Source organism: Haliaeetus leucocephalus, unplaced genomic scaffold (assembly GCF_000737465.1).
Source record: "Haliaeetus leucocephalus isolate CR32 unplaced genomic scaffold, Haliaeetus_leucocephalus-4.0 Scaffold294, whole genome shotgun sequence".
Classification (NCBI taxonomy): Eukaryota; Metazoa; Chordata; class Aves; order Accipitriformes; family Accipitridae; genus Haliaeetus; species Haliaeetus leucocephalus.
Window position 1 is genome coordinate 40641 of NW_010972730.1, and position 21747 is coordinate 62387.

Sequence of the window (21747 nt, forward strand, 5' to 3'; positions counted from 1 at the left end):
GGTGACCACAGCATTGTTTAAGAAGGGGGTTTGTGTGTCTGTTTGCTTGGGGTTTTTGTCTTATGCTTTTTGATTGAAAATGGTTTTTTTTTGCCATTCTTTAAGGTAATCAAAATTTAATTGCCAGTTGAGTTCCTTTTTTGCTAACCAGAGTAAATTATTCCTTCCATAATTCAGCCTCCCAAGTCTACAGCAGTCATTGGAAGAACACTATCAGATTGTGAGTCAGTTTTTAACAGAAAAAAGCTGATTTTCACCTAACATTTCAACATAATCCGTACAACCCCCCCCCTTAAACTCTACCCCCACTTAAACTAAAAAAACTCCAATATTAAGCTCTAAAGGAAGTCCTAATGTTGTTTAAGTTTGCTTGATAACCATAAGAGTTTTATTCCAACTTTTGCAAATAATAAGATTTTTAGAGAAAAAGAGCTGGCCTTGAAAGGGTGACCACCAGCTACGCCCAGCGCTGACATTGCTGTCATCTTGTTCTATTTCCCTCCTTTTCAGCTGGGATTCTCAGCTACCGACTTTCACCTTCAGTGACATGTTCATTCAGATTTCTACCCGCTTGGCCTCCCAATATTTGTATGGCTTCGGCGAAACCGAACACACCATGTTTCGACGTGACATGAACTGGCACACCTGGGGAATGTTCGCCAGGGACCAGCCTCCTGGAGTAAGTGGGGGAAAAAAAAGAAATTCGCATTTTGCTTTCTTTTCTAGAATTTCTGCTTTTTTTTTTTTTTTTTTTTTTTTTTTTTTTGCTTTGTATCAATCGGCATTGATTGGCTCTGGAGATAGCCAATCCTGCACCTGACTCGGGGCAGTCCCTGGAAACATTCAAGGTCAGGTTGGAGGGGGCTCTGAGCAACCTGATCTAGTTGAAGATGTCCCTGCTAATTGCAGGGTGGTTGGACTAGATGGCCTTTAAAGGTCCCTTCCAACCCAAACTATTCTATGATTCTATGATCTGCCCTTCTGGGTCAGACCTGGGCAAAGTCCTACAACTTTGGGACTGAACTAGGACTTAGAGAGTTAAATAAAAAAATTTTATGTTTCAGCATACCCATGTATTGTTTTTTTGCATAGCACAAATATTGGCAATTTACAAGGTATTAATCATGGAATAGCAGTGCCTTATTATAGCTATAATTTGAAAATTTGAAACATTTTGAGTAAATGAAAAATAAGAGAAAGTTACCAGCTTGTCTTGATGATAAAGGCTACCTAGAAATATTTGAAAAGAAGAGAAAGTTTTCTCCTAGCATATTAGCAATTTTTAAAGCTAGAACTAAATTTTCTTCCCTCCCCACCTCGAGCACTCAGAAACAGATTGCCCTCAAAATTTGAAGCTGAAAATTATTGCTCCTGGTCAACATTTCAACATTGCATGTTCAACACGCAAGATTCTTTGTTGCACACTGGACCATTGCGTATCTGATCGTTTATTAACCTTGTTATTTATAATGGATAATTTATTGGTGGATGTAAATAACTGAATGCTTATGATGTCTTTCCAATAGAAAATACTTTATTTGTTTTGCAGTACAAGTTGAATTCGTATGGTTTCCAGCCGTTCTACATGGGTCTTGAAGGAGATGGCAATGCCCATGGAGTTCTCTTGCTTAACAGCAATGCAATGGGTAAAACCAAAAATAATCCGTTTTATTTTCTTAATGTATTTTACTTCCGTGTTCAGTTTTTGCCCTACCCAGGCATTCGTTGCCTTCTTGCACTTCCTCCGTTTTCCAGATGTGACCTTCCAGCCCATGCCTGCTCTGACGTATCGCACAACTGGGGGAATTCTCGACTTTTACATGGTTTTGGGCCCAACACCAGAGCTCGTTGTTCAGGAATACACTGCGGTACGATTCTCCTATTGCAAATTCAAAGCGTTTGGGGATTTTTATTGCTTTGCTTTGCTTTGCCTTTTTTTTTTTTTTTTTTTTGGAGGGCATGTGGGTGGTGCTGGTTTGGATTTTTTGTTTGTTTGTTTTGTTTTCATCTATTAGCAATAAGTATTCTTTCTTTTTCATTTTTAGCTGGTTGGGCGACCAGTCATGCCACCCTACTGGGCACTGGGATTCCAGTTATGCCGCTATGGATATGAAAATGACACAGAAATCGCCAAGTTGGTGGAAGACATGAAAGCAGCCAGGATACCCTATGTATGTTGACAGCCATTAAAGCTTGTGATGGCACTTGAATTTCTGGCTTCGGGGTATTTTCTAATTTAAAACAGTAAAAGAAATGCTATGATTAATGCCATAGTTCAACTTTTCCATGCATTTTACAGGGGAACACAAGGGAAATAAAATAAAGCAACTTCATTTGCATTATATGTTGTCCTGTGCTGAGAAAACTACTTTTAGGCATGGGTTGGTTTTGGAAGAGTTGCACAAGCCTTAGGCCTAATGATATTATACCTAAATTAAGCATGGCTTTCATTTAACATCAAATTATTTCAGTATGGAGCAACCAATTCCCTTGTTTCTGGACAGTGTGTAGTAGCATGACTGCAGGCAGTGTATATATTGACATATATTTATACATATGCACAAATCCAGGGGTGTTTTTTTGCTTGTGCATATGAATTTCTACCTTCACAATAAATGCGGTGGTGAAAGCTGAATTTCAGACTGGATAGGTTGTGGAAGTGTGTTCATTTGATAACCTCAGCTTTAAGCTGCAGCAGATTCCAACTTTACATTTAAAAAAAAAAAGCCAGTAGTTTGCCTAATTTTGCAAAAGGATGACGAACTTGCTGATGGATGACGTCACTCAAGAAATGGCAAAAAAACCCACTAACCTTATTTTAACTTTTTGTGTGTCAACTGCAGGACGTCCAGTATGCCGATATTGATTATATGGAACGGCAACTGGACTTCACCCTTAACCCACGCTTCACTGGATTACCGGCTCTAATTAAAAAAATACATGAAGAAGGAATGAGGTTTATCCTAATCCTGGTGAGTCTTGAATTCTGGTTTTAAGTTACAGTATGTTGTTGCAGAATACAGAATGCATTTAACAGCATTTCTGCATTTGTCTTTTGAGCATAAAAGTAAAATTGTATTACCTTTAATTTTAGGATCCAGCCATATCTGGTAATGAAACAGATTACCCTGCCTTCACAAGAGGTTTGGAGAAGGATGTCTTCATAAAATGGCCCAACAGCAATGACATCATCTACGTAAAGGTGCTGTTCTTAAAAAGCTGATTGTTTTATACGAATAAGCATCATCTCAGGTTAAATGTTGGGGAGAAGATTTCTAATATCACGTACATTCCCAAATTTAGTTGACACATTGAGAGCTACAAATGGAAATGTCTTCAGTTTGTGTCACCATTGGACTCTGTAGCAGCAAAGTTTTATTGCTGTTGATACTAATTTTTTAATCTGGTTTAATTTGATTATTTTAACAACTCCTTCCCCTTACTAGGTCTGGCCAGATCTTCCCAACGTAGAAGTTAATGACACACTGGATTGGGAAACCCAAGTGGAGGTAAATGTTGACATCTTTTGGTGACTGACACAAATAGAGAGGGACCAGCAAATTCCTTAAGGTTTATAGCAGTGAATTGGCTGATAAAATTTTATCTAAGTTGTCAGATGCAGAAAGTGATGAGTTTTTCTACCAGAACATCAAAAAAACCTAAATAACATCAGAGTGAGTTGCAGAAACTGTCCAGCCTTTCTGCCAGAGCGTCTAAAAACTGCAGCGAAACCATGAATGTTTTAAGAACAAATTCCAACATTTTAGTAGTGGGTTGCTTTCAGTCCTGTGTCTATGCTTTATTTTTTTATTTCTACTACTTTTACAGCTCTACCGAGCATATGTAGCTCTTCCAGATTTCTTTCGCAATTCTACAGCTGAATGGTGGACGAGAGAAATCACTGAAGTCTACACCAACCCACACAATGCATCCAAAAGCTTGAAGTTTGACGGTCTATGGATCGTAAGTATAAAAAATTATTCTATTTCTCAGATTTTTCTGCATCTTTTTATCCTAAGATTCGTTCTCCACAACTCAAAACCCAGCAATGTTCGGAGGCCTCCAAGGAAGAAGGATGCAGACATTAAATGCTAAATATCATGAATGGTCAACTAAAGTTTAAAAATCCTTCTTCTTGTTAACAGCATCATTATTTGTTCTATTTTTTGCCTGTTGAAAATTTTACTTCCTGAAATCTTCATTATTTACTTTTGACCCACCTAATGGCTCTTTCGCAGTGTTGCTTCTCTTCTATAAGCTCCTGAAGTCCTTTTTGGCAACGAGAGACTATTGTTTTTTACCATTACTACTTCTGCAAGGCAAAATGAGATAAATGACAGGTTTAGTGTGCTTCTTAAATGAAGTGGACTTGCAATAGCTGTAGAATCTATTAAATATTAATATATTCCTATAGAAAACCCCAAAACATCAGAAACAAAGTAAAATATTTGGTATTTTCCTGTACTCCAGCTCCGGTGTACTGCTGCAACCAGAGGACCACAGGCACCTAGGACAAGAGCCATCATTACAAAGTTCAGAGATTTTAGTAATCTACATATCTGTGGCTATATTTTCTGTATTGTTTTCAATTTTACACAGAAGAAAACCTGCCCTTTTCAGGAAATATGACCGATAAATAAGTTCTTAAAACTGAAGCCTCTTCTTTCAATTAATCTCTATGAATTTGATGCTTTACTTTCTGGGAGATGATATATTCAGAATCTGTCTATGAAGGGAATTGCTCATCAGAAAAATTTATCTGTTGAACCATTGCTTTTTAATGATTAAACAAGAAATGCAATGGGCGGTCCTGAATTTTCGTGTCCATTTAATTTATTTGGTCAGCCTGCTGACAAAGAGAATTAAATATTATGAGCGCAAACTAAAATAGCTGAAAGGAACTAATTGCTCAAATTTAAGAGAAATTTGTTCATCTGGCATTTTGTTTTGCGTTTTCAGGACATGAATGAACCTTCAAGCTTTGTTAACGGTGCTGTTGGTGGCTGTAGAACTCAAGAGCTAAACTTTCCACCATATGTACCCCGTAAGTCTGATCCCTGCAGTAAACAATGTAATCATTTGGGTCATTCCGGTTCGTATAGTACTTTTTACATGCTATGCCTAAAATTAGGTAGCCAAATCCGTAACTGAACCCATAACAGAAAGTCAACCAATTTTTGGAGATGATCAACACTCTTAACTGCAGTCTTTGTTGGTGAGAACAGTGACTGCATGGCACTTCTGAAAATAAAGATTTTTTTTTTTTTTTTTTGCTAGATTTTGGTATCTATTTCCTATGTAGGTAATTACTTTGGACATGGTCAAGGATATGGTTTTCTGGGTTTTGCGTAGTTTTCCCAGATGAAAAATGCAATTGATGACTAAAACTTTCAAAAATATCCTTCTGCCTCCTCTAATTAATAGTTCCATGTATGTAAAATTTTAAGTACTAATATTTGGAATGGTCTTGAAATACTTGCTCTTCTTAGCAGGGCTTTACTTAAGCACTAGCACAGAGTGGTACTCATTGGCAATGACTCACTAATGCTTTATTAGAATACTTCTGTTTCTTTCCGATATTTTAAAATATATTTTCTCGGAGTATTCAGAAATAGACTTCCCCCCCGCGCCCAAGTTTTCTGTGTATATGGCTGATATGGTAGTATTTGCAATATTTTCTGAATTAGGGTATATTCTGTTTGCTCTTTGATACTCTTCAGTAAAAGCATCTGTAACTGACTTACTATTTCTCTTGCAGACCCAGATACTTACAGAGGAGTATCAGGAATTTTGGAATTCCAGAATGTCCTAAATTTCTGAAATAGAATTTCAGAATTTCCTAAATAGCTGAAATAAAATGTCAGCATTTCCTAAATTTCTGAAAACCAACCTCAGAAAACCTAAAATATTGTTTTCTTTAAAATAAAATAAATACATAAAAGGAAGTGACTACCAATCAAAATGATGCAAATTAAAAGAAAAAAGTAACTCATTAAAATTCTTATGGGATGTAAATTGTTAAAATATGAGTGTCTTCATTCCCTTTCCAATAGACTTAGGATCTAGATCGGAGGGATTGATTTTCAAAACGCTCTGCATGGAAGGTCAGCAATATCTCCCGGACGGCTCCCCAGTCAGTCACTATGATGTCCACAACCTTTATGGATGGTCACAAACAAAACCTACCCTCGAGTAAGTTGCTTTTTTTTTTTTTGTTTCCAAAATACATCGCAAATTAATATTCAACGCCTATATTCTCATGATGAAAAGCTTCACCAGTTTGTTTATGAGAAATCATTTTGTTCTCATAGTTTTTCTTTTCATCTGAATATCTTCAGATCTTCAATTCAGTTAAATGTGGATAATTTCACCCCAAAACCCTCACCCCCAAAACACTCTTCTGTCCCTTACAAGACAGAACTGAGAACAGTTCTGAACACTGATTAATCAATCAAAAACTGTTAGTAAATGACAGTCTCGAGTAATTCAAGTACACAAAAACTTTTGTTTCCACCTATTTCTATAATAATATGGTTTATTTAATTTCACCTTACATAAAGGGAGGGAAAATGAATATACATTTTTAAATATAAGCTCCAATACAGCAATTCTTAAGCGAGTATCATTAAAATAAATGAAATGGTGCTGAAAAGGGAAAAGTGACTTCTGAAATGTAAATCATGTGCCTAGGTTTTCCTTCTAAGAAATAATTTTCTCAGTTCCAAGACAAATTTTATGATATATTCATACTGAATCATATTGTAGCATGTATTTGATAACTTTTGATTTAATGATAATATACCCAAGTTTCATTTCCACTTTAATGAGCAAGCAAGGAACAGTGTTTCTTTACAGATCTCCACAACCTTAACCCCCCCCGTAACATTTATATTAGCATAAATAAAGAAAAAAATCTCCTCGAATTTTTGACTGAGGCGATGGTACATTTAGCAGCTGACAAGACAGGAAGAACATAATAATACCGCTTTTATTGTCAGCCAGATCTAAAGGAATTTGGTTATTGTAAGTAGACAGCAATTGAACATGAAGGGGAATATTATTATTGGTTCTGAATGTGAATTCTGTTAATAGATATTTTCTTCTGTTTTAAGATTGCAAATCATGTAAAAAAATAGATAGGACCTTACTTGAAGCAGCTTTTTAGTCCATGACAGTGGAGGTACCAAGAGAGCAAAGCGATTTCGTCAGTGAAGGGCTTTAACTAGTATTTTTTTGTGAATCTTTACAGATTGCAAAGGAATTCTCCTAAGAAATCACACAGCTAATGCATACACTGTAGTCAAACAACATAGATCAACAACATGTGTTTTAGCAAAAAGTGCCAGAATCATCATCAGAAAAATTAAGCAGCACAAATTATGCCTAACTCAGTTAATTTTGTTTGGTTGGTTGGTTTTTGGCTTTTCTTTTTGACTTTTCTTTTTTGACTTTAAACTTTTCTTTTTGACATGGTTACCTTTACATGTATCTTGCCGTGGTGGTCCAAGACTTCTTTAAGGAAATGAAATATGTTATTGATTATTTAGGGAATGGGGGAGAAAAGAAAATAAAGAAAATTAAATTCCCTTCAACACCATCCTTGAATAGTTATTAACCCCTGGCCTTAACCACACCACTCTTGTGCTTATGGAAAAGCCAAATAAAATCAAACCAAAAGGTTTGTTCATGCCAAGACACATCCCATCAACTGGTTCTTCTTTGCTGTAGGCCATTCCCACTCGGAGATGAAAACATTGATTTAATATGATTGTTTGTAGACAAATCCGTGCTGGCTATTTCAAATATTCTTATTTCCTTTGTGACGATTACAGAGCAAAGGTTTATTTTTTGTTCCAATACCCTTTTGGCTACTAAAGCTATGCTGACAGGTCTAATACGCCCAGTACTTCTGTTTTTACCTTTATTATTGCCTTGCTCTGAGTTTTGTTAGGAGAAATTTTAACTATTGCAGCAAATTTTCTGGTATTGCAGTAACAGACTAACGTGCCCTGGGGCAGATTATGTAAGCCTTAAAAAATATGTAAGTTGGGCTACTCTTCCGTTTTCCCATGAAGTCATTAGCCTTAACTGGAAATCCTTAATTTAGTGCCTCCTTGCTTTGCCAATTCATTTTCTAATGATGGATTGGTTGACAAATTCTGAGTTTCTGCCTATGTGTGGGTCATAGTGAATTCCAGTAAAAAAACACATCTTAATTGGGTTTATGGCTGCTTATGCTCACAAAGACAGCACAGCAGCGCTTTCCTACAGATTATAAACCATCTGTTTTATTTTTGGACTTGTGCATAAGACCTTTTACAATTATTTTAGTTCTCATCCCTTTGGTTTCTTCTCCCATGTGTGATCCCAGTGCCTTGCGGAATCTCACAAAGGAGCGAGGAATTGTCGTCACCCGCTCAACCTACCCCAGCAGCGGAAAGTGGTCAGGCCATTGGCTGGGGGACAACACAGCAGCCTGGAATCAGCTCGATAAATCCATCATCGGTACGGCGACACAACCCGTCACCAATTAATTCCATGTTTCTTCTTGGTTTCCTTTCTAATAATCACATTTTTTGAGCCAAAATGGGCTACTTAGTTGAACAATCAGAATTTTCGGCCAATTTCTTCTTGACCTTTTTTTTCTTCTTATCGCCTCTTAAGAAAGTCTTCATAGTTTCTGTAGGAATTGCGTTTGATCCATGGGTTTGGCCACCACGTTTTCCTCAAATTCATCCCTTGTCACCTTTCCGTCATCCTCTCCCTGTTGCCCGAAATCTGCTGCTTTTCTTCCTGAGAACAGTTTTCCCGAGGCAATTTGGAAAATTCTTTTCTTATCCCAAGTTGTATGATCTATACAACTCTCACCACACCAAATAAAAGAGTGCAGTTACTATTGAACGACTTTTTTTCCTTGCAGGTATGATGGAGTTTAGTCTCTTTGGAATATCTTACGTAAGCTCCAAATTTATTGTCTTATATTTCAATTATCTTTATTAACAGAAATTTATAGTATTGCCATTGGAATATTTTTTTTAATTTTCAGACCGGAGCAGATATCTGTGGCTTCTTTCAAGACTCAGAGTACGAGCTGTGTGCTCGATGGATGGAGCTGGGTGCCTTTTACCCGTACTCAAGGAATCACAATGGGAAGGGAACCAAGGTGGGTGCCTTCCGTGTTAGCTTTGACTGATTTTTTTTATTTCCCATAATTTCCCCTTTTCCTACTTTTTTTTATTCCCCATATATACCGTTTTTAGGTAAACACACCACATCTGCAAGAACAAAATTGTTATTTTTCACATGTTGCAATTCTACTTAAACATATCACCTGTACAAGACAAAAATACTTTTTTTTCATGTAGGCCATTTTTATTTAAACATACCACACTTATGAGACTAAAATAGTTATTTTTATGGCTAAACACGCTTAAAGGGGCAAAACTGACCTTAGTGTTGTCATCCCTAATTATTCTTCATTTTCCAGCAAACTGGAAAAGGGAACAGTGGAATGAAATTCCTGAGTATCTAAAATTCCTGTACTTTGCCCACTTCCTGCATAAAAGATTGTATTTCTTTTAAGAATAAATGAAAATAACCATCTAAATGCAGGACTGTGCTGTCTAAGGACTATATGATAAAAAAACCAAGATAACTGGAAAAATGGCAATAAGAGGAACAGCATTTTTATCCTCGTTAGAGCTTTAGGTTTAGCAGAGCAGAGCTATTTGTCCTTCATTAAAGAACAGAGAAATAAATAAAGGTACTCTAAATTAGAGAACAAGGAATTTGCAAGGCTCCACCCAGATCTCCTCAGCTCTGCTTTGCTATGTTGATTCTGAGGCATGTTTGACAATTACTGCTGCTAAATCATATGAATTTATGGCTGACATATAAGAAAAAAAAAAAGATGCTAAACATGAGGGCTTTCCCCCCCCATCTATTCCCAACAGAATAATCCTGTTTGAATAATGAGACACTCTTCTCTTGTTTAGAGGCAAGATCCTGTTGCCTGGAACTCAACATTTCAAGATATTTCCAGGAAAGTGCTAAATATAAGATATACCCTCCTACCCTATTTGTACACATTAATGTACGAAGCCAACGCTTACGGCAGCACCGTGGTCCGCCCTCTGCTCCATGAGTAAGTGTGGTTCTTCCTTCTCCATTAATCACTAATTTCCACTGAAGTCCATAGCTTTTCCCCCAGTTACAGTGATTTTTCTTTTAAAACTGGCAAGGGATTGAGAAAATGGACATTCAGTATCGGCTCGTTGTGACAGCTCAAGTTGTCCATTTCCCACAACGTCAACATTTTTTTCTTATCTATAAATAAAATTAATATATAAATTTTAAAACTCATTCTCATCATCCTTAGTGGTATTCAGCAAATACATTCTGCCTGGTGCTGGATATATGTAGACTCAGAGAGCATGTGTTGCAAAAATAGCTGGACAAAAATTTTAGGCAGAGAAACAGAAAAAGAGGGAGAAAATAGTTTTTTTGACACGTGTCAAGGTGTTTGCAGGGCAAGGTAACTTATTTTGGCTAAACTGATATAGCCGTTTTTTAAAAAAAAAAGGTTTTTATAGCAGTTTTTTTAAAAATAACAAACAAACAAACATGTTTTTAGAGGTATAAGACTTTGTACCTAGTCAGAAGGGGCAATACGTGCCAAAGACTGGTTAATGCCATAACGTTAAAAATGAAGTCTAATATTTAAAAATGCTTGTCTTCCGCTAAAAACCACTGAGTTGTCAGTGTGTAATCCTGGCCTAATTTTGACTAATCTAAGACTTGATTCTGACAAAGTATCTGTCAAAAAACTGAATGGCACAAATCAGAAAGTAATTGGGCCACTACTTCATTTTGCTGTTGCTAATACCAAGCAAAAGTGATTTTTTTAAAGTACTGTAATCTAAATGTACTAAATAAAAATTTTGGTATATACACAGATATAGGCCAGCAAACATGAAGAAGCAGCAGAAATGAAAATTAAATACTAGGTGGTATTTCCCTAACGATTTTCACATCAGGATCTTAATACATTCTTGACAAGCTCTACCTGATACATTTGTAAATAAATGGGATTCTCTTGTAATAATTATTATCTATGATTAATAAATAGGTAATAAATATTACCTACTATTACTGGTAGCATGCTTACAGTTGAGGAAATGGTAGTTTTGCTGAGAAAAAAGGCTTCAAAAAGGAAACATTTTGGGAAAGGTTGACATCGAGGGTATGACCACTCTTCTGTTACTTTGCAGGTTTGTGGAAGACAAAATTACATGGGAAATATATAAACAGTTTCTGTGGGGACCGGCACTGCTCATCAGCCCTGTACTGGAACAGGTGAAATGTCAGAAATAGAAATATCAGAAAAAGAAATACCAGAAAAGTGGGGAAAAAACTTAGAAAATATTAGAAATTGATGAAAATACTAGAAGTGACTTGAGCTAAACTTTACTTTTTGGCTTTAATAGACCTAAACCAAAAATATTTATTTCCAGGGTGCTGTAGCGGTGAACGCTTACCTACCGAATGCCCGCTGGTATGATTACCACACAGTAAGTAATATTAAAAACTGTATTATATTTATTTTTTCTAATACGTTCAAACAGGAATACAGTGTGCTGGGGTGCAGTGTGAATGCACCACCTCTGTTTTACAAACACGTGTCCGGTAGGAGTTTTTAGCAACATAAAAAATTACATCTTGGCCAATTTTTTTGTTAATCGCTTTTTTTAAATGTAATCTTGTTCAACATGACAAGTAAAAAGGTGGAATAATATCTGCAATCTGCAGTGCTTCTATGTTTGCTTTTTTTTAACCCTTCAATGATACATATAATGACTTTTCTAAGAATGATGGAGTGGAGGAAGACAAAAGTTTTAAACAATTTTTATGGCCTCAGGCTGTAAAAGTCACTCCATTTATCGAGTGTGGTGTAATTGTTTTAAGTGTGCAGAATTTCAGATTTTATCTTGAAAATACGTAGTTCTGCATTAAAAAAGGATTTGCAGTGACAACTTTCTTACTATTTATCTAGGTATTTATAAACTTTCATTCTAAAGAAAAGTTTAAAATGCGTAATTCAACAGAGACTATCTTTTGTATTTTTTTTTTGTTTAAATCATAAATAGGATGAGTATATTGGCTTCAGGGGACAATTCAGAAATTTACCATCTCCTTTGGGACATATCAACCTCCATATCCGAGGTGGTTACATCCTCGCTCAGCAAAGCCCTGCTAATACTACATTTTACAGGTATGATAACAAGAACTGAACAATTAAAATTTAATTTCTTTTTCTTTTTTTGCTTTTTAGGGGAGATATTCAATTAGTGGCCTGGCAAATAAATTCTATATTAATTACATAGCGAAAGCATTTTTCTGGACTCCTTATTTTCAACTGGTGAAAAGCAAAATTTTCTGGTTTAATGTACACCATGCTTGGAAGTATCTCCCATTTTGTATAAACATTAGGAGTTAAACATTAGCAGTCCTGGGAAAATCAATATGTATGGTAGCACCTTAACTTTAAGGCAGTTTTTTTCTCTTTTTCGTTTTCTCCCCATGGTCTCCTTTAAATGTAACATTATGGATTGAAGGAGGCTGGTAACAGAGATAAATTGTGTTCTGTACAATGTCTACAATATAAATCATAGCACTTGAGAAACATAAAATGTGATTGCCCAAGAAAAATATTCTTTTTTTCATAGTCGAAAAAAACCCTTGGCACTTACCGTTGCTTTGGATGATAGTCAACTTGCAGAAGGTCGGCTTTATTGGGATGATGGGGTGCGCATTGGTAAGTACAGAGTTTCTTGTTTCCATGATAAATTAACTAATTCAGAGTCTACAATGCATAAATATTGCCTTTCTTTAGCTCAGCGGATTGCTGACATGTACAGTTAATTTTGTATTTCAGGATTATTGTATATTTGTGCAACATGGCATAGGAAGCATGAGCACAAACCAGAAGAAAAATTACAGTAAAATGATTAAACTTAATTAATTAAACTAAAATCACAGTAAAATGTAAAACGGGTAAAATGATGGTGAAATAATACCACAATGCTGTTATTTATAGAATATATATTTTGCATACATTAAATTGTGCCCTGGACCTAGGACAATGTACATAATAAGGATTTGTTCTCAAACCTATGGGGAACATCACGATAGATGAAGTGGGAAGCTGTAACTAATTTCCTTGATATTAATAAATTCAAATTATCAAGACATATCTAGAAGTCTTTTACCCTTTACATCTGCAGTGTATTATCTTCGTAATAACTATAAGCTATCCCCTGAGATTATCACAAGTAATGCACAAAACTGTGATTTTTATTTTTTTTTAGCATACCAAAACGTTGCAGGAAATCCGCACAAAGTATATACATGCATATAGTATACGCAGTGCAATTCTTCTATTTAATTAAAACCAATAAAGGTGAATAGCAAATACATTTTACTTTATTCTTTCTTTTTAACAGATGCGTATGAAGATGGTGTATATCTGCTGACCTCATTTACTGCTAATCAGGTATGTCATGTTAACTCACTGGTTTTGAGTACCCAGGGTGATTATTGTTGTATGTTTAAATAAGTTATTTTAATTTGGCAATTTTTTAAATGTTTCAATATTCCAACGTGCCACTAATTGTCTGTGATGGACTAGCTCTTATCTAGTATTGGGGAAACTGTTGTAGGTCTCTAATTGTTGACTTAAATAAAAAAAAGCATTATATGAAATAGCATATCCTAGATGGATAAACTAATTTTGCAATAAATTGGGGCAACTTAATTTACTTCAGTGGAGTTATTCCATATATGTATATTTATATTAAGTAACTGGCCCAGCCCGAGACCTCCAAGACAGAAGTTGGTTCAGATTTTTTTTATCTGCACATCGGTTTTCAGTAAGTATGTGAGGAGGTTTTAACAGCAAAAAATCCCAGACATATCCATTTGCAAATTCGCCTTCTATATATGAAGGAACTTAGGAGTGTTTTGTGTCCAGGGTCTAATATAATGCAATTAATATAATTAAATAGTGTTAAGAATAAATTTAACCTGGATTCAGAAGATGCCTATTTTTGCTTATTGCTGTATTTGTTGTATATTCATGACATCATAATTTCTTATAATTCTGAAAATGCCAGTCTATTTAAAAAAGGATTTGAAGAGAATGAAAGCACATATCAATGCAGAAATCCAATAAGGCTCATATTTTATCAGGTGTGTGTTTCCCATCACTTCTGTGGATCATGTATTAATTTACATAGCTGCTAATAAATTTTAGCTAATCAGCTTGTGCGTATTTTATAGCCTTGCAGTTACATATCTATATATAACACAAATTTACTTGGACAGACTAGAAAGAAGTGACTATATACAAAATAAATATATCCAATCTGGAATATAGTCACAGTTAGATCCAGGAAAGTGCTTTCAAATGATTTATAAATGTGTGAGCATCCAGTAGAGCCATGGTCTTCAAATCTTTTCGACCACGCATCCCTAGCAGTAAAAATTTTCGAGCACACACCCCCCCCCAACATACGCATATTTATTTATAAGTTACATACCTGTGCTACTGTACTATTATGTGCATTATAAACCATACACAAAAATGGAAATTAAAAAAGGAGGATAAAGATGAAAGAGATGTTGTTATACAAATATTTTTAATTTTGTGTATTAATAGTACAGAAATATTTTCTTCCTACACCCCAATGGATTTTCTTGCCAGCACTGCACTAGAGGACAATATTTTCTGCTACCACTATCAAATATCCATGTTAGGAACCTGACGGAAAAGCAGAGAAAAGCTAGTTGGGCAAACCTGTTTAATTTTGTTTAATTATTGTTAAAAATTGTTAATTGTTTAAAGGTCCTTTGAACAGAGGCTGGAGTGGAGTCACTGACTCAGTTTGTGGCTATTTTTTATCATTATTCTTAATTTTTATCATTATTCTTTAACACAGAAGATGGACCATGGAGCAGTTACTGTGTAAGAAAGTCAGCGATCAGTAGTGCGTGTTGTAATTATTGGCATTTCCAGCACGTCAGCTTTAAATTTTTTGTTTTAAGCAGTTGAAGAGCTGGAATTAAATTAGATGGTAATTATATGGACTATCTATTTAAAAGAAATGGTTTTTTTTATATTGTAATAAAAAAGTGTGTTGTTTCATTAGTTTTCCAGGTAGCCAAAATGTGTTATTGTTTTCTTCTCAGTGCTCTTATTTCTCATTCATTTTGACTTTGTCAAGTAATTGGATGTTAACTGCTAAGGGAAAAAAGGGTTTTTTTGCAATTTTCAGTTGTAAGACTACATAGTAAATGCACATTTTCCTGCTCTTACAGACAGCTGGTAAGGAAAAGCTTAATTAAAGCAGTCTTAAATAAACCAATAATGAAGAATGCAATAAAATAATGTAGTTATATAATTACATTATATTTGTATAATTATATCCCAGCAGTTTTGCATGGAAGCAGATCTGGGATCTGACCCAGCAAGCACCGTCTCTGGGCAGCTTAATACTCTCTGCCTGGAGACTTGGTAGAATTGGGACAAACTAAAGAAATTGTGAACCCATTATCTACCTAAAATCAAGTCAGCTGGTCCAAGAAATGCTCCCCCTCCTTGATTCATACTCCTATTTTGTTAGATCTGGAATGAAGAGTTTTGCAATCCATCCGAAGCATTTTTTGCCATCGTAAAGGGGGATTTAAAAGAAAATCAGCAAAATTAGCAAAATGCCTACAGGACTTGAGCAATAACCTGTGGATGCACAGAAATCTTTCCGCTGAATAAAGTAGTTTGAGAAACTTCAGAGAATTACAGCAAAATAAGAAAAAAAAGTCAGAATTATGAAAACTCATTGTTTTAATCCTTTCTTATGCTGCAAAATTCACATCAGGACAAATTTGTTTAATATTCAGCACCTCATTGGTAGCAGAGAAGTCTGCAATAGGTCTGCAAAGGTGGAGGAACTGGGAAAATCAAAGCCTCCAATGTTTGGAAAATAAATAACAACATAGAGGTTTTGTTGTTATTTTTTAACTGAACAAAAGGAAACAACTGTAAGCATCAAGTGGGCTGAAAATAGCATATTTTAACATGTAACCACCCAAGGATAAATCACTGATTTTCATTTTCCTCTTCTTTCAGACCATTTTAGAGATAAAGGTTTTGCACCGTGGTTACACCGACCCAAATAATTTGAAGTTTACTCAAATTAAAGTTTTGGGGGTGACCTCAAACGTTCGGGCGGTGACGGTATTGCAGAATGGTGAAGCAATCCAGTCTCCTCATGTTGTGTCCTACAACAGCCAAAACCAGGTAAATCGATGGTTTATGGGGAAATCCTAGCTTTGCAATTAGTTATGTGCTCTTAAACACTTGGGGATTCACCTCTTGGCTGTAATATAATTGCTACAATATATTTCTTTACTGCAGTAAAACCACTGACATCTGAGAAGTAAGAACTCAGGGTACTTTTGCAACAATTTTTTTTTTTCCTACAGAATTAATGAAGTCTTATCACAAGCTGTGGTCGCACTGCTCAGTGAGAGCCACAGGCTAAAATCAGTTGATGTTTAATTTAATTTACCGCCCTTTCTACAAAACTCAGTGTTCTGTTGAGTCTCATTTCTTTCTGTCTTTCAGTGGAAGGCCAAAGATAATGTATTAATATATTAAAATATGTAATTATTATATTAAAATATTATATATACTAGAAATATATTATGTAAAATCTATAGTAGCATAAATAATATAATATAAGATAATATAATATATAAATAACCAAAAAGATGAATTAAGAAGGTAATCTGAAATAAGAACCTGCTGTCTTCTATGAGCTGCAGAAAACCAAGTCACCTTCAGAGCAAAGTTACTCATTGCTTTTTTTTGTTTGTTTTTCAAAGGTCCTGGAAATCACTCGCCTTGAACTTGAATTAGGCAAAGACTACACATTACAATGGAGATAAAATGCCTGCAAATACTGCTGGCCGTAGAGCTGAACTTTCTCATCTTCACAAATTGTTTTTCCCTTCTCCTTCTGTCTCTTTGACTTCTTAAAATACTTGGCACTATAAATGTGTACAGTCAGTTTGTATTAAGTTATTATGTGCAGAAAGGAGCCGTGGTTTAGTGCTGATCCCGGCTAGCTACACGCTGTCCTTGTAAAGTGGAATTTGTTGGTTTTTAAACGTTATGGCACTTCAATATGACTTGGTCTTTCAAAATGAAAATATGAATGTGAAATGAGGTGATTTCTCTAAGTTGAAGTTCTGGCTGATGTCCTGCTTACTGTGTTTTATAAAAATATTAGCGTGAACTGCGGGTATATGGGGCAATAAATCTGCCCACATTTAGGTTCCATCTTCATTTTGAAGTCATGGCGGTGGAGAAATATTTCAGGGAAATCACGTGGATTGATTTAAAATGAAACAAGCATCAAGTGGGCTGAAAATAGCATATTTTAACACCATCTGGGCTGGCAGCCACGGCGTGGTGTAAGCCAGCGCTGGGAGGGGATATCAGCAGCCTGGAGCAGTCTTGCGCCGGCAGGCTGCGGAGCTCTCACTCATTTCCCATCCTTTGGCCCAAAAGCGTGGTTCTTTTGGGTTCTGCAATGCCCCTGCGCTGGGTCGGGCTGTCTACTCTTCTTTGAGAGTGGATGTTGGGTGAAAAAGTCTGACGCCCCGAGTGGTTTACCTTGTAAAGGTGACCCCTTGTCACCCTCCCACCCGTGTTTCTCTCCCCACGACGTCAGCCCCCTACAGATGCAAGCCAGAACATATCAACCGTACAGATGTTAGATGTATTTATTGGACCTGGACAGCCAAAGCAGGCAAGCCAGAGGGGTGAGGAGCTGATCTGGGCACGTGTGCTCCTGCCTGACCCCTTATCCTTCCAGCAGACCACACAGTCCAGAGATTAAAGCCCAAGGTGCAGAGGTCCCCCAAAGGGGGCTGAATTTCAGATGCAAGAAAGAACCAGGTGTGAAGGGAACATGGTGGGATTACGGGTGAGATGGAGCAGAGGCGCACACACAAGGCACAAACACGAGCACACACTTTGGGAAGGAGCGTGGAAACATGTGTCTTTCCATGAAACCCACAAGACCCAAACACGACATCCAGCTTTATTTGAACGGACCTGAGGCAGCTTGGAAGGCACGAGGGTCTGCGCAGAAGAACGGAGCAGCCAAAGCAATGCCGGTTGAACACGCACCATTTCTGCCTCTCGGGGACTCTGAGGCAGACAACGAGGAATCAGGCATGGCCCGAGAGAATCCTTAGCTAATGGAGAAAACCTTTACGGGATAGTTCTTCTCATGCCTCTTCGTAGTCCATCTGGAATCCCTCCTCCAGATCTGCAAAAGAGAGAAGCAGCAGCATTGGAAATGGCTTCTCTTCAGTCTTGGACCTCAATATGCAGATAAATTTGGGGATCAAAAGAGGGAGGAGGGTAAGGAGCAATCCTGTTCAAATTCTCTATACAGAACAACCTCCCAAAATAGCTTTGAACAAAATGTTTGGTTCCTTTTTTTTCTTTGGAAAGGACGGTGGAATAACAGTCAAACCTGGTCATTTTCTGGCAAAGAAAATGAAGTCCCAGGATTCTAAGAATTAGTGTGGACTAATGGAAGTGAAATATTTACCTCTTCTCTTCATCAGGCAGTGGGAGAAGAAAAAGATGAAGCCATTGATGGTAAAGAATGAACCCCCAACAATGATTTCTTGAATCCAGCTGATTTTATGGCCTGGGAAGGAATCAATGGTGACTTTACCATGGTGCAACCTTCCCCCCACACAAAAAAAGCCAGACGAGGTGATGAGGCAGTTTTCTCTATGAGATCTTTTTCTCCAGTATCCCTCCTTATTTTTGTCCATAAAAACATGGGCAGGTATGGAATGAACTCATATAATGATGGATAGAGAGTCTGAGGCAGAGAGTCGAATGCTCACAGGACAGGAAGGGATAGAGATGAGACTCATGGATGAGTTCATAGGCAAGCAAACGGGTAATGAATTAACTAATGATGGGTCAGTAGTTACTAGATGCTCTAGTGAGGAAGGGTTTGAAAACTCACTTTTTACATAGACAATGACACTGGGGCTCAATTCTGAGCGAATGGGACATGTAGCCTTATTTACAAAATAGGCACAACTGTAAGACCCAGAGACCATGTCTCCTGTGATCCTGAGGTTGAAGCTGTGGTTCTTCACGTTCGATACTCGGACGGAGACTGCAAATCCAGTGTCTGCATAGTACTGGACTTGTTTAACGTCATCTGAAGATGAGGGGAAGGAGCAGACTAGGTTGACGTGGTTCCCAGGTCTATAGACCTGCTGCTGAGGATCCAGGGATAAAGTTGGGGCCGTGGGAGCAGCTGGGGAAAAAACAAACAATAAAAAACCCAAGCAATAGGCTATCTGTTGACGTCAGGGCCTGTGCGCAAACCCCATGATCTTTCCCAATGTCTCGATGTGGGAAAAAAGACCCATGGTTCTCAGAGATAAAAACTCAAAGCAGCTTAAGCAGTTTCTTTGTTTTCAAAAAAATAAGTATTTTTACGTGTCCAAAGTAGGAAGGCATGTAATACGCCCCAAGCCCTAACGAAAGCCTTGGGGAGGCTTACTGCTGTACGACCTCTTGGAGGTGACACAGCTGTCTGGCCAACTTATTCCTGCTTTCTCAGAGAAATCCAGGAGCACAAAAGGAGCTTGTGAGAGGCCAGAGCAACTTCATTTGTGCATTGGCAACCAAATGATAGGGCCATCGGACAAGATGATGCTCTAAAGGGAGGTGTGCAGTGTCTGGGCCGATGGTACCCAAGCCATATAGACAAGACGAACCTACCCTGAACCTTAAGTGAAAGAGGAAGGCTCCTGTTGGAAGGAATTTCTTGTCCGGACTCCTTCAGAAAGTACATGCACGTGTACTCCCCAGAAGATGCTTTTGTAGCTGTAAGGTGGAGCCAGGCAGTTGCGAGGGAGTAAGGTGTTTGCAGGTCAATTTGCTCCCCAGTTTGATTGAAGAAACGAAATCCACCTATTTTCCTCATTGTTGGGGCAGAGCATGTCATAGTGACACGTTCCCCTTCATAATAGACATCATGTCTGGGGTCTGCGGAGAGTATAGGGACTGGCAGAAGGTCTGAGGATGAAAGAAAGGATTTGGAGGATGGGAGGGAACTTTCAGAGAGGAAAAGGAAAGTGAGACACCCCTTTTCCCTCCATTTTACAAAACATGGCTCAACCTCGCCTCATTGACAAAGGCTCTGTTCGGCTGGAGAGCATCTTGTGAGAGGTCAAGCTGCGCTTACCTGCAAAGGACACAGCCAATGGTAGCAGCTGGAGGAAAGCTGCCAGAAAGTTGCATTGAGACGACAAGAGAGAGGAGACTGCAAAAAAGAGAGAAAAGCAGTCACTTACACAGCCACTGCCCTATGAAGTCCTGCCCCTCTTGGCCATCAGTCAAGACGGCAGCCCCTCCACAACACGATGGATTCATACAGGTCATAGTTCCTTTCTGTGCCACCGTGGCATGGAAAACCTAGACCAATCATGGAGAAAACCCGTGAAACAATTTCACATGCCAATGAGGTCACCCATCGAAAAAAATATCTAGAAAACTCAACATGTCCCTGAACTTATCTTTTAGCTACTTGCAACATATGTTGCATGAGATTATTTCTTCTGTTAGAAGCGGTTTGGTGACCGCCAAGCGGTTTATTGATATCAGCCCTGGGAAATGGTATCTTGAAACTGAAAGAAATGGGGCTGCTGGAGTCCTCACAGAATTAGGAAGGACAGGAGATCTGATGGGTCCTAGCAGGGGAGAAAGGCGGTGTTGAGCCAGGGTGCAGGGCAGGATGAGCTCAAGGTCAACTTTCATCAAATACCAGGCTGCAGAAAGGAATCTTTGGGTGCCAGCTCCGAGGTGGGGGTTGTTGCTTGGATTAGAGATGAGGAGGGCCTGGGGAGCTGTGGTGGGCTGGCCCTGGCTGGCAGACCAGCCCCACACAGCCACGCGCTCCCCCCACCCCCAGCAGGACGGGAATAAAGAATAAGAAGAGCAAAAGTGAGAAAACTCATGGGTTGAGATAAAAAAAGTTAAATAAGTAATGGAAGGAGGAAGAGCAAAAAACAACCTAAATAAGTGATGCAAAGACAATCACTCACTACCTCCCAGAAGAACAGGGATACCCAGCCAGACCCCGAGCAATGGCTGCCTGTCCCAAACCCCCTTTCCCACTGTTGGTATTGATTAGCATGAGGTTATAGGGCATGGAATATCTCTTTGGTCAGTTGGGGCTGGCTGTTCTGCTCATGTCCCCTCCCGGCTTCTTGCACACCCCCAACCTGCTCCTTGTAGGGCAGAATGGGAAACAGAGAAGGCCTTGACACCTTGCAAACGTGGTCAGCGATAGCCAAAGCTCTGGTGTGTTATCATCACTCTTCTAGGCACAAATCCAAAACGGCACCATATGGGCTGCTGTGAAGAAAACTAACTCCATCCATCCAGACCCAGGCCAGAAACCCAGATCTTGGGTTCTCTCCCTGGCCTGGGAGCTGTAACCCAGCGCATCAACCCTGCACAGGAGATTGGTGTAGGACCTCACCCCCTCCACCCGAGAGGAAACAGAGCTGTCTCAAGTCTAGTATTTAACCCTCCAATCCATTGCATGCGTGCCCACAATTCCCTGAATAGCATTTGGG

At 38.0% G+C, this 21747-nt stretch overlaps 2 protein-coding genes across 2 annotated transcripts in view; one reads left to right on the forward strand and one right to left on the reverse strand.

The window, feature by feature from the left end:
- The window catches only part of LOC104833476 (maltase-glucoamylase, intestinal-like), a 53363-nt gene extending 36359 nt beyond the window's left edge, over positions 1 to 17004 (forward strand). Inside the window, exons 33-53 of the mRNA XM_010570147.1 lie at positions 511 to 679; positions 1550 to 1646; positions 1756 to 1868; positions 2046 to 2171; positions 2844 to 2972; positions 3095 to 3202; positions 3447 to 3509; positions 3829 to 3963; positions 4960 to 5044; positions 6054 to 6192; positions 8372 to 8505; positions 8921 to 8955; positions 9047 to 9163; positions 9996 to 10144; positions 11271 to 11355; positions 11514 to 11570; positions 12147 to 12271; positions 12726 to 12814; positions 13503 to 13552; positions 16184 to 16354; positions 16942 to 17004. Of these exons, the coding sequence (XP_010568449.1) occupies positions 511 to 679; positions 1550 to 1646; positions 1756 to 1868; positions 2046 to 2171; positions 2844 to 2972; positions 3095 to 3202; positions 3447 to 3509; positions 3829 to 3963; positions 4960 to 5044; positions 6054 to 6192; positions 8372 to 8505; positions 8921 to 8955; positions 9047 to 9163; positions 9996 to 10144; positions 11271 to 11355; positions 11514 to 11570; positions 12147 to 12271; positions 12726 to 12814; positions 13503 to 13552; positions 16184 to 16354; positions 16942 to 17004 (2239 nt within the window). The remainder of the gene's footprint in view (positions 1 to 510; positions 680 to 1549; positions 1647 to 1755; positions 1869 to 2045; positions 2172 to 2843; positions 2973 to 3094; positions 3203 to 3446; positions 3510 to 3828; positions 3964 to 4959; positions 5045 to 6053; positions 6193 to 8371; positions 8506 to 8920; positions 8956 to 9046; positions 9164 to 9995; positions 10145 to 11270; positions 11356 to 11513; positions 11571 to 12146; positions 12272 to 12725; positions 12815 to 13502; positions 13553 to 16183; positions 16355 to 16941) is intronic.
- Positions 17005 to 18942: 1938 nt separating this feature from the next.
- On the reverse strand, positions 18943 to 20690 carry LOC104833477 (alpha-1B-glycoprotein-like). The gene is made up of 4 exons (XM_010570148.1): positions 20542 to 20690; positions 20352 to 20429; positions 19886 to 20182; positions 18943 to 19415 (listed from the first exon to the last, which is right to left on the reverse strand). Exons 1-4 carry the CDS (start codon positions 20546 to 20548, stop codon positions 18943 to 18945), a joined length of 855 nt encoding a protein of 284 aa, XP_010568450.1. The 5' UTR covers positions 20549 to 20690.
- Between the last annotated feature and the right edge of the window lie 1057 nt (positions 20691 to 21747).